Genomic DNA, 12,466 nt, shown 5'->3' with positions numbered 1-12,466 from the left:
AACGTTATAGAATTTTTTCAGGTCAATCTCAAGGTCAAATCCACATCACCCGAGGTCATCGTCAGATCGTGGCGTGACTTCCTTATTACCTGCTTAACTTGTGGTAAGTAACTGTGACAGACACGTTAACCGAATTTTGCGCATTTACAAGGCTTTGGATGCACGTATTATGATAATAAAACTGTGTTTCAATTTAATATAGAACTCTAAACTCAGTATTTGAGGCTTAGGGATATTACTTCCGGAAAGAGGTCAAGTTTGACTTCCGCCGGCAAGCACCTGGTGCATAGACAACAAATCGAGATCCAGTGTGCAGCTGACACAGCACAAACTTTTTGCTGACACTGATTTTTGCAGCCGCCCAGAAGATATATAAATGTGCTGATAACTGAGACATATATTTTTTGAGCTCTTGGATTGTGGAGAATATAGTTTTGGACATTTACAAGTTTTGAAAGTTGCAGCAATTTAGCATACAACTTGCCGGTCACACAAATTGATTTGTATTAAGTCTGTGGTAAGTATTGATTTCTCATGGACTGTTCATCGCTTTTCCTCATTGCTATTTTTATTTTTTTTTAAATTTTACTGATAAATACCAAAAGATAACTTTTACATTCAGCAGTTTTCTCAATTATCAAATTTCTATTTATAATTTAAATTGGTTTAAAAGTCTAGTAAGTTTTGATTGTTGGAGAGTGAAACCTCTCATCATAGACTTTCCTTAACGTGAGCCCCAGAAAGATAAAAAGAGGTAAATATGCTCATATCAGTCACTGTTTTAACTAGCACTTTGACACAAAGGTTTGGCAAATGTGTCAAATTGCAGTTCTCTTAATTTGTACCCCAAATCCTGGGGAAACGCCAGGCTAAACCCAAGCAAGCCCATCTAACAACCCAAAAATTTTGTAGGCCCTCTATCCATCTTTTGATCCTTATGGACATCAATTGACGGCTGGTGGCTCTCTGGGGAAAGCCTAGCTTGCTTACAGCTCACAAAGTATCCATCATGGCCCCTATGGGTGGGGGAGGAGAGTTCTGAGTAGTTTATGGTCAATTTTTCTGCTTTGGTCCTGTTACCATACTAATAGGTGCTTAGACTTGTGTAGACTGAAGAGTCAGTTGTGGCTGTTAAAGGGATAATAACTCTTCGTTTTGGCCAAAAAAATGAATTTTCCTGGAGTAAACAACAATTTTCCCATACTTACCAATGGTTAATGAATCCATTTTTACATTCAAAGTTAGTCCCTGTTTTTTTTCTAATAACTTTATTATTATTTTTTTTTTTTTTGTTATAATCTCTTAAGATATAGCCATCAATGGAGGACTAAAGACAAGCTCAGATTTCAGAATATTAGCTATAACTGCCGTTTTTGTGGTAAAACAGAATATATTATATTTCTATGAGTTGTTCCTAATGTTTTTATTGTGAAATATAGCTCTCATGCAAAGAGTTATTATCCCTTTAAGTTTTGGTACAAATTATTAGTAGCCAACTTTGAGGTATTTCATTCTTGCCTGTCATTTATGAAAATATTGCAAAGTCTCATAAGAAAAAAAAAATGATTGTATGTCTAAGAAAAACTTTCATGTTTTTTATGAAAATAATGGTATCTTTGATAAAAATTGATTCATAAGATATTGATTTGCCTAAAAAGAAAAAAAAAAAGAATTGATGGAAAGGAGAGATATTCTACAATAGAAAAATTGATAAATAAATTGCTATTTCAAATAAAGAAAAAAGAATGTGCATACTTTTTTTTTATATATAAAATTGATGTTAGGATCTAGATAAGGATATTCGGTTCTTCAGGAGCTGATACAAGGAATTTATAAGTATTACTTATTTGCACAAGAATGGTACTTTTTATTTACTTGACATGCTACTGCCTGGCAACAAAGAAATTATGTACCAGACTGGGGTAGCGCTAGCAATATTTTTTGCTTAGCCAAATCACTATGTTTTTCCATCACTTTTTTCTCCATATGCTTTAAATTTGACTTAAACAAATCAAATCGACTCTATTTTGCTTAGCCAATTTAAGTCAGTTTTACGGCTAAATTGGCAAGTGCTAGCGCTACCCCAGCCAATGACTGCAGCACAATCACATAGGCCTTGGACAGGTAACATTCCAACACCTTTAAAAGTTTGTTACTTGTTTTTCCAGAGTGTCCAAATGAATTGGGTGTCAGAGTGATAAATTTATCTTGGGGGGATGGTGGGGGGGGGGGAGGGGTGAGGTGAGGGATTGGGAGGGAGACCAGTACTGTACAAATGAGGTTTCACGCATTGTGCACATGTGTAGCAGCAGTTGCAGTCTAGACTGAGCATTGACACCACATTAATTTGCATTGCTAATGTCTGTGGTGAGCCAAAGCTGGTATAGTGCTGCCTTTGAGTACTCTTTACAGCATAGAGTGGTCTGTATACCTAGTGCATCTATACTTTATTAGGAGGAAGCTTTTAAAAACAAGAGCCTGTAGTTTTTTTTTTTTTTTTGGGGGGGGGGGGAGCTGAACCTAATTCCAAAAATTCTTTATAAAATCTAATGAGGTCCAAATTAATGGAGTAAATGGAAAATTTCCTTTGTATATTTATGTATTATGAGTATACTTGAAGGTGACCCTCCTGCAGAAAACTTTAAAAAAATCAGTAGCAGTGTCATGTGGATCTATCAGATTGTTCATGGTTCCAAGAGTTTCCATTTTCTAACATTGATTCTGAAGTGATATTAAGTGTCATTTTGTAATTTAATTTTCTGTCTGTGATGTAATCCCTGGCTTCCATGTGTTGAAGCTACATTGAAACACCTTGTTTCAATAATTACTTCAGAAAATCTGTTCAGGTACTATTCCTCCTTTAAGTTACTAGATTTGCAGTAAGATGTAGACCTTGGGGTGGGGAATTCAGATGAATTCTAGCTCCAAGATTGGTTTAAACTTTTTCTAGTACACCAAAGATCTGGTCAAATTCACCTCTAGACAAATATCCTAGTCAGTTTACTTAATAAGTAAATAAGTATTGGTTTGAAACATGAACCATGTTTTTTTCTTTTTTTTTTTTTAATATTATAAAATTTTATTAATTTATTATTAATATTACTTTTGTACTACCAGTAGTATGTATATTTGCAAGATCTATGAAATCTAATAAACTAATTTATAAATCATGTGTCTTCATGTTATTTTATTAATTAATAAATCTTCAGAATATGGTGGTTTGTTGTCAGTAACTTCATACTGACATATGAGATGTAATTTATTAGAAATTTTGTCTTAAAACTTGTAAGGAATAAGACTTCTGATAGCTTATGTTTGATGTGATAATTTATCGCATAGGCATTGTTTATTCATTCATCTTTCTTCCTTTCATTCACTAGCTCGATCACTCACATATTATTTTTTTATAATTATTATTTTTTTATTTACATTCAGGTCTAGAATCTCTGTACAATGTCTGCCAAGGCAATTTACGAAGCCAAGGGTAAGGAAATCTTGAACAAGTTTCTTGGTCACCATGCGGTCAAGAATCGCTACGCCACAGTGACAGTGGACACAAACTGGGACCAACTGGTGATAGATCACCCCTGGCTGTCTACAGAGGTGAGGGTCATGTGATTGTCATGTGACTAGTCATGTGATATATCAGGTGACAGTTTTATACGTCATATTCATAACAATCTTGTTCAAATTAAAATTTTCTTTTTACTTGTATACTGCTATGCAAAAAGATTTTTCTCGGTTTGAACATTACACATTACAATTTAAATAGTGTTGGGCCTACTCATCATTCTCTTACTGACTTCTGAAACAAAACTTGTATCAGAGACCAGAAATGAAATGATTTCAGAATGAATAATTTTTCTGTCATTTCACCTTATGTACAGAGACAGAGTCATTTGACGTCAGTTTTCTAAATTATATTAATATTTTCATACTCGCATTGCAAGTATGGTTTATATTATTCAGAAACTGATAGTAAAGCCAGACCAGCTTATCAAAAGAAGAGGCAAACTTGGGCTGATCAAAGTGAACACAGATTTGCAAGGAGTGAAGGACTGGCTGGCCAACAAGATTGGAAAAGACTTTCAGGTATTCTTTTTTTTTTTTAATTTTTTTAAAATTTATTTTTTTATTTTTTGAAAGAGATTGTCAACATTTTCTTAGTTTCAGGTTATATGTTATGTGTTATATGTCAGACATTGTATGTCATACCCTCATTTTGCTAGATATTTTTATTCAAGGGTTGTTGTATGTTTAGTTTTCAGTTTTAGTCCTTTCGCAAAATTATCATTGTTTGCAAGTGTTGAGAATGTTTTTTATGTATATTTTTTTTTGCCAAAATCTTGCAAAAGTCCCTCTATGCCAAGGCAAAAGATTATTTCAAATGTCAACATTTTATCTCACTGTTACCAAAGAGAATAAAGGATCAGTATAAAACCCATACTAAGACTACTGAATGTTGCAATCCCAATCGATACCTTGAAGAAAAGTAATAGGAATGGCTAAGTGAACAGCTCTTGATTGTTGTCTTTGGGGAGCAATTTATAAGTTGAGCTTGTCAGATTAGATTATCTGAAATTCAGCTTGGTTTGTTGTCTATCAATAGGGTTACAGCAGAAGTAGATTTTCTCAGACTCCATGTTGCATGTGAAGGGTCTGGAGCTTTGCTTATTTTGACTTAACAGGCCTTTTTAAAAAACCACATCTTTTATTTTTGGGGCATTCTGTTTCATTAAGTAGTAATTGTACACTGAGCCTGCATATCTAGAGAGTATAAAGATAGAATTGAGTGCAGCTTTTATTTTCTTGCAAACAATTAATGGCAAACAATGGGTGTATTTCTCATCAAGCGATAAAAAGGGAGAGATAAGTTTTTAAGCATTTCATTTAAAAGTGAATGCTTTAATCGCTCCATGATAGTAGTAACAACCATGAATCAGGATAAGACTAACTCAGGATGTGTGCAGTGTTGCAGGGAATTTAATTAGACTCCATTCCCAGGATGATGTTCTATGATATCGGCATTTCCTAAGTCATAAAATCAATGGCTCTCCTATGTGTCTGTAATGCTAGAAAAGCTGGATTGATTGAGCTCAGTTTAGTGCTGGATCAATAAGAAAACACTGCTGATTATTGTAAGCTTTCCCTTAGCTTGGTAATTAAGAACACACTTGCCAACATTGTGCATTTATGTTTATACTGTATATCATTTAAGACAGAGAACTCTAGTTTACTGGTGTTATTCTATTGTTAATTTAAAATTAGACAATAGATCTGCATATTTTGAGAACAGTCATGCTAACAGTGCAGTGTAAATTTACAAGTTGGAAGCTTGCACACACATGTATACAGCTAATAATATGTTGTTGAAATAACAGCTTACGTGTTAAGCAGCTCTGACAGGACACTGTCTGTAAAGTATCCAAGTTTTCTTGAACAGGTTTTCCATGCACACACACACACACACACACACACACACACACACACACACACACAGGATTATTGATTTAGAAATGAAATATCATTTATTTTCCTGTTTTCTTTAGCCAACGAAAGACAATAAAATTATATTTGAATTTGCACAACATTGGTTATAAATTGATAATCTTGAGCTGAATATATATAGCTATAAGCCCATGCTTTACATAGACCCCATTCCCAGAGATTAGATCGATCTACTTTAGATCGACCTAACTCCCTGGGGGTTCACGCTAAATAGCTGTCAGCTGAGCAGGCACGAAAGTTAATTACCCCCTTACAACTTGTAGTAGGCGGGACGGACATTTAAGCTGGATTATCTGACAGTAATCTAGTGAGACTCCCCGCGGGGATAGATCAATCTAAAAGCTCTGGGAATACACCCATAGACTGTCTGACACTGCCCTTCCCTATTTATATATACTACAATTATTTTAGAGCTTGAAACCATAATGTTACAAATTTAAAAGATTGTGGTGTTGTCTTTTATGTCTTTTATTACATTGTAACTGCTGTATATGTTACCATAAGTAGACCAGATCAGTTGTCACAGCTGTTGTCTGGGAGCCTCCCTTCTCACTGGGAATCTATTGTTATGCAGAATTATACCATCTTTTCAAACTCTTAGTAATGTTTAACTTGAAAATTGAACATGGAAATTGAAGATTTAGGTATGTTTTAAATGAAGTAAAAATAAAAATGATTTAAATAGCTCATAAAAAATGAATTTAAGAAAAAAGATAATTTGATATCATCTTTGCACTGTTTTTCAGTGTATATTTTTCCTGTTTTGGGGGATCGGAGATGAATTTACATTTATATCCTAGTAAGCAACAAGTTTCTAGTTTGAATTACTTCCACACATTTCTAACAATTGACTCTCATATGGTACAATAAATTTTAATTTTCATGAAATCTTTGTACATTACAGATTGGCAAAGCTGTAGGCAAACTGAAGAACTTCATAGTGGAACCCTTTGTACCTCATGAGCAGAATGAAGAGTTCTATGTCTGTTTCTACTCTCATCGTAGTGCCGACACTGTGCTGTTCCATCACGAGGGAGGTGTGGATATCGGCAACGTGGATGACAAGGTATGCATGTCTACGGTGTATGTAAAACACTGGTATGCTATACATATACATGTGTATCTCTATATAAATAAATGTGTAACCTGTCAAATTGAGGGTCAACTTTTTCATTTTCAAATTTCTGTACCAGCTTCTTCTTATGGCATTCACAGCCAAGACCTCACTTTTCTGCTCTTTGCATCCTTATCAGATATCTGTATCAGCAACCATGGAGATTGCTAAGCCTTTTTCCAATGATCAAATACAGAATTAATTTGGGCACTATTTTTAAGTTAGAATTTTTTTTTTCATTTTGCAAAGAGTGTGCAGTTACTTGAATTTGAAGAAAAAAATAAATAACCTGGTTTTTAAGTTACTTTCCTTTTGAAACTTTTGAGGTTTCCTGAGTGACCGTGATATATATCTGTTCCAGGCAGTCAAAGTGGATGTTTCTGTTGGAGAAAACTTAACAGAACAAGACATCAAGGACAAATTACTGACAAAGGTTCCTGCTGACAAACAAGAGTAAGCTGAATAAAATTTCAACAATTACCTTCCTGTCTGTCCGTCTTTCGAATAATGTTTGTTTGTTCTAAAACATTTTAATATTTTATGTTTGAACCAATCCATATTTACTTAAAACATAATTGTTAACAGGAGCATGAGATTAATTTCAAATTACATGTCATTTCAGGATTCTGAGCCAGTTTATTGCTGCCCTGTACAAAATATATGTGGATCTCTATTTTACTTATCTAGAAATCAACCCACTAGGTAAGCTTTCAGGCTAGATAGTGAGTTCTTTTCATAGAATACCTATTACTATAGTAAATGATCTTGATATTAAGGAGAAGGTGCTTGAAGTTGTTTGAATCAAATGTAATGTTTTATATTCTTCCTAATATGTAAAAAGGTTATGATTATTTAGGCTAATTTGATAGAATTGATAAAATTTGATCAAGTAATTTAGGAGAATAACAGCTGTGATTTTTGTTTTCGGGAGATCAGGATTCTGTAAAATTTGTAATCACTTCTTACCCTTCTTAACAGCTGTGTAAGGTTATAATTTTTTATATTCTTCATATTTTGTAAAAATGTTATGTTTATTTAGACTTGCTTGATAGAACTGATAAATGTGATCAAATAATTTAAGAAAAAGACAAGTACCAAAATAATTTCTGTTGTTTTGCTTCCAGTGGTCACAAAAGGTGTTGTCCATGTGCTGGACTTGGCGGCCAAACTTGACCAGTGTGGGGAGTATCTGTGTAAACAACAGTGGGGAGAGGTGGACTTCCCGCCCCCGTTTGGACGAGATGCTTATCCAGAGGTTTGTAGCAATACCTACAGACCTGGTAGAAAGAAACAGACCTCCACCTTAGGAAAAAGGCAATAAGAAATTATGTTAAATTTGTAATCACTTCTTCCCTTTATTACTGCTGATTATTCTGAAAATTTAACAAAATTCTAGATATCTCGTCCACTAACCAAAAAATAAACACCAAGTATATATAATGTTGTAGGAGGCAGCAATAGCAGATCTGGATGCCAAGACAGGAGCCTCTCTGAAGCTGACAGTGCTCAACAAAAGTGGGCGTATCTGGACCATGGTGGCAGGGGGCGGGGCTTCTGTCATTTATGCGTAAGTGGGTCTGAATTGACAGCAGGATGAAGATAATTAATATTTTTAACAGCTTGTCAAGTGGGATGCAGAAGAACAGTCCTTAACAATTGCTAAAAACAATTTGTTAAAAATTGGAAAATTCTGTTGGGCCATGACCCTGGGATCCCCAATACCTAGAGCCACACACCATCTGCTCTTTCATTTTCAGGATTTAGAAAAAAAAAGGTTCACATTAATCTCCAAATAAGTTATGAAATATCAGTTCAAATTAATTACCAAGTATGTTAATATGACACAATTACACATTCCAGAGATACCATCTGTGACCTAGGTGGCGCCAGTGAGCTGGCTAATTATGGAGAGTACTCTGGGGCACCCAATGAGCAGCAGACGCACGAGTACGCCAAGACAGTCCTGTCCCTGATGACACAGGAAAAACATCCAGATGGTGTGTGTGTGTGTGTGTGTGTGTGTGTGTGTGTGTGTGTGTGTGTGTGTGTGTGTGTGTGTGTGTATGTGTGTGTGTGTGTGTGTGTGAGAGAGAGAGAGAGAGAGAGAGAGATTCTTGAAGTTATATGAGAAACAATTGATAATCTAATCAACATATAACACATTTATACCATAGATCAATTTAGTACCAAATCACTTGCCTACAGTTGAAACATTTCCTTTGTGTAACACACTTTTATTTATAGTTTAACAGCATAATTGAAAGACTTCATCTTGTCTGATTTAACACTTTTAGTTTGTCTTTTTCAAGCATCTATTAAATCTTAGTTTTTTATTAATTTTTTTTTATTCCAGGAAAGATCTTGATCATTGGTGGTGGTATAGCAAACTTTACCAATGTGGCAACTACATTCAAGGTAAATTCCTCTTGTCAGTGTTACTGTTCTATAAGATGAAATACTAAAAAGGAAATTTTGAATATGTAAACTGGACTAGGTCATATAAAATGAGCCTGAAATGCCAAATGAGATTTGGCCATCCCTGCATAAATTTTGAAAATGTAGTCCCCATCAAGTCGGATGTAATACTTCTCAAGAAGAGGGAAAAAGAAGCATTTCATAGCTTTTTTTTTTTTCTCAACTCCGCCAGGGCATCGTGAAAGCACTGAGAGAGTACCAGCAGCAGCTCATAGAACACAATGTAAAGATTTACGTCAGGCGAGCAGGTCCTAACTACCAGGAAGGATTGAGGGTAATGAGGGAACTGGGTACGTCTACTGAGCACTACTGGGAACTGTTATGATGATAAAAAGGAACTGGCACAATGTCTTTTAACATGCAATGATTTTGAGAAAGATTTTGTTTTACTTTGTGTTTATTGGTTGTAGAGATTATAAGAAAGACTCGACTTATAACAGTATTACCATTGTGATTATAAATTGTTAGAATAATTTATTTTAATCAAAATGTAATCAGCTGGAATGGATATATATTGTTTTCTCTGTGGCCTTAAGTGCAATGAACTCAACTAGGTACAGAGTGAGCAGTTTTATTTTTTGTTTTCGTCTCCTAAATTTTCCAGTTTTCTTTTGATTAGTGTTTTTTTTCAACCTCTCCTATTTGCAAGCTTAGTATTGCATTATATTATTTTATTCATTTGGTAAATTGAAATCTTTTTCCAGGCGAGACCCTGGGTGTTCCTATCCACGTGTTTGGACCTGAGACCCACATGACAGCTATTGTTGGTATGGCACTAGGTACCAGAGAGGTCCCCAGACCACAACCCAAACAGCTGACCACTGCTAACTTCTTGCTGCCTGGAGGGGTGAGTAGTTGAAAAAAAAACTTATTAATAGAAAAAATATAACCGCATACGAACATGCTGTAGATCATTTATGAAGTCAGTGTAAGAAGAATTTAATTTAAAAAAAATAATTTTATAATTAAAGAGTTGACATGTCAGCATTTAGACACCAGGCATTTAGACACCTGAGTGAAGATTTGGCAAAGGCAAAAAATGAAATATTTTGAATGAAGATAATTCTAAAAAAACATAACACATTTAGTATTATATTTCCTTGCACAAATATTCTTGTGGCATTGCTTTGGTTAGTGTGGAATGTCTGTCATTTTAAAATTTGAGTTTCAAAAGAGTTTGAATGCATTTTCCAGGGCTTGGGAAATAAGGTAAAAATATACATTTGATAGAATGTTGTTGGTATACTTTTAGAGTTTTGATCCTTGGTGTTGCAGTACAAAGACTTTAGTTTTAGTCTGATTTGTATTATGCATATTTTACTATTGTGGCATTTCCTTATTGCATATGTAGCAGTATAGTTTTTTTAAATCTCATTTATGATAGAATTTATTTATCTATTTGAATCCTTTCGCTCTGGCAACCGTTTATCTCAAATTATTTATTTTATCAAGTAAAAGTTTAACTGTCAACATCAACATAAGTAGATCTGGTGTTATATAGAGGTTCATACCATACACTTGGTTGGAATCAGTTTAAGAGATGGGGTCGTGTTTTCCAGAGGGCAGCACCACAGGTAATACAGTTATAAGGGGAATTGCTCTTTTTTTTTTTTTCAATTCTAAGTTTCATGGATTGTACGCACATGCATGGCTGTCTGCCTGAGAGGTTGTATTAGGGTTTCAGAATATGTTTGTGTTTTATTTTCTTAGTCATGTTGCATTTAGAAGAAAAAGGTAGTTTTTGAATGTTTTTCATGTTACTGAACATTTTAGCAGCACTGCTTGTTTAATACTTCCTGCATTGAACAATGGTGATCATTTGATATTACAGTACATTCATGCTGTAAACATTTTTTTTTACATATCGGTTTTGTTTTTTTACATAATTCACAAAAGCAAAAAAAAAATTCTGTTGAGTTTCAAAGTATGCATGTGAATGTGGGGTGGAATGTATAGTTTTGCTAGTCTGATGTTTTAGAAAGATTTTTTTTTTTTTTTTGTTTATTTGATTTATAGTTATTCATTCACTTTTTTAGTAAAGATCAGACCACAGAGACAAGACTTTGATTTCTGTTCTGTTAGGAAGCATTGAATATCCATCATAAGCCAGGTTCTATCTCAATTTAAATGTTACTTCATTTCTTTCTCATTCTCATCTGTATCTCCTCTGTTCCCCGCCCACCTAACCAGAGCTTTCTGATTGCGACGAAAACAAGTGTGCATTGCTATTATAATAACACAATGTTTTGACCCCTCCAACCTTCTAAACTTCAACCAAAGCTTTTGTAAAACTTAACGTGTATATTACTATATAGTACCTAGTAAGCATTGATATGTTGACATGCTAGCCATGTATTATTCTATTCCCATAGTTCAGTTTGATGCTGTTTGGCTTTTCCCCCTTTAAGCTTTTTGCAGGTTGATAACTTGCTGTTTTTACAATTAATAATTTCTTGTATATTTATTATTAAGATTTATTAAGCAATCAGGGTATGACTTTTATGGCTCAAATAATTTTCAGGTTTTTTTTTTTTTTTTCCTGCAACCTGACAGTTAATAATTCTTTTCACAGATATGATTATTGGGAGCTTTTTTTAAATTAAATGTATGAACTGAAGTTAATTTACTGTTGGATGTGGAATTTTCCAGCTCGTTGTTTATGTCATTTGTAATTTGAATCATATAGACCATTTTACAATTGTTAAATAGGTTTTGTTTGATTTATTGCATACATGTACAGAACTTCTTCAGGATAATTATGGATTTGGGGGACATACAGAGTCATGTAATTTCAAAATCCTGGCTACAGATAAGATGAAAAAAAGACACTTGTCTTACATTAAAAAAAAATAATATTTTTTGTTGGAGGTGAATACTTACTTTTCTCTTCAATGCACCCCTGTTTATGTAATTTGCTTAGAATTTAATAAAAAGCTTTTTACAACTTTCGAAAAGAAAAAAAAAAGAAGAGATATCTATATTATAATAACACACAAAGGCTCAAATTTATATTTTTAAAAGGATTATCATATCCGTGTTTTAATATCATTCCAGTCTCCGTCAGTGAGTCGTAAAGGTTCAGATGCAGAACTCCACAAACCTGGCAGCAAAGGGGGCGACACCAACACCTCCATGGAGGCCCAGCTTTCTTCCAATAAGGAAATCTCTCATGAACCTCTGTTCACTCGTACAACGAAGGCGATCATCTGGGGAATGCAGAATCGCGCAGTGCAGGGAATGCTGGACTATGATTTTGTGTGCTCGCGGAAAGAGCCCTCTGTTGTAGCGCAGGTCTATCCTTTTGTGTAAGTAGATTGGAGCATTGCCTTATTTATTCATTTAAAATTGTTATTATTTTTTCTGAAATGT

General features: G+C 34.3%; 1 protein-coding gene across 3 annotated transcripts in view; it reads left to right on the top strand.

The window, feature by feature from the left end:
* The first annotated feature begins 21 nt into the window (after positions 1 to 21).
* LOC106157560 (ATP-citrate synthase) overlaps positions 22 to 12,466 on the top strand; it is a 25,636-nt gene continuing 13,191 nt past the window's right edge. Inside the window, exons 1-14 of one of the 3 annotated variants that reach the window (XM_087014232.1) lie at positions 22 to 103; positions 3,436 to 3,603; positions 3,970 to 4,092; positions 6,413 to 6,574; positions 6,984 to 7,075; positions 7,245 to 7,324; positions 7,747 to 7,877; positions 8,071 to 8,189; positions 8,483 to 8,619; positions 8,976 to 9,037; positions 9,270 to 9,387; positions 9,802 to 9,944; positions 10,292 to 10,306; positions 12,152 to 12,402. In XM_087014232.1, the coding sequence (XP_086870358.1) occupies positions 3,454 to 3,603; positions 3,970 to 4,092; positions 6,413 to 6,574; positions 6,984 to 7,075; positions 7,245 to 7,324; positions 7,747 to 7,877; positions 8,071 to 8,189; positions 8,483 to 8,619; positions 8,976 to 9,037; positions 9,270 to 9,387; positions 9,802 to 9,944; positions 10,292 to 10,306; positions 12,152 to 12,402 (1,583 nt within the window). In that variant the 5' untranslated portion in view covers positions 22 to 103; positions 3,436 to 3,453. Of the gene's footprint in view, positions 104 to 146; positions 518 to 3,435; positions 3,604 to 3,969; positions 4,093 to 6,412; positions 6,575 to 6,983; positions 7,076 to 7,244; positions 7,325 to 7,746; positions 7,878 to 8,070; positions 8,190 to 8,482; positions 8,620 to 8,975; positions 9,038 to 9,269; positions 9,388 to 9,801; positions 9,945 to 10,291; positions 10,307 to 12,151; positions 12,403 to 12,466 lie in introns of those variants that run through there. The other 2 variants (XM_087014231.1, XM_087014235.1) reach the window with 2 other exon arrangements.

The sequence above is a fragment of the Lingula anatina genome, chromosome 5 (assembly GCF_051362555.1).
Source record: "Lingula anatina isolate TDL-2025a chromosome 5, LinAna3.0, whole genome shotgun sequence".
Lineage (NCBI taxonomy): Eukaryota > Metazoa > Brachiopoda > Lingulata > Lingulida > Lingulidae > Lingula > Lingula anatina.
The sequence above is the reverse complement of the archived record's forward strand: the minus strand, read 5'-3'. Positions and strand labels throughout refer to the sequence as shown.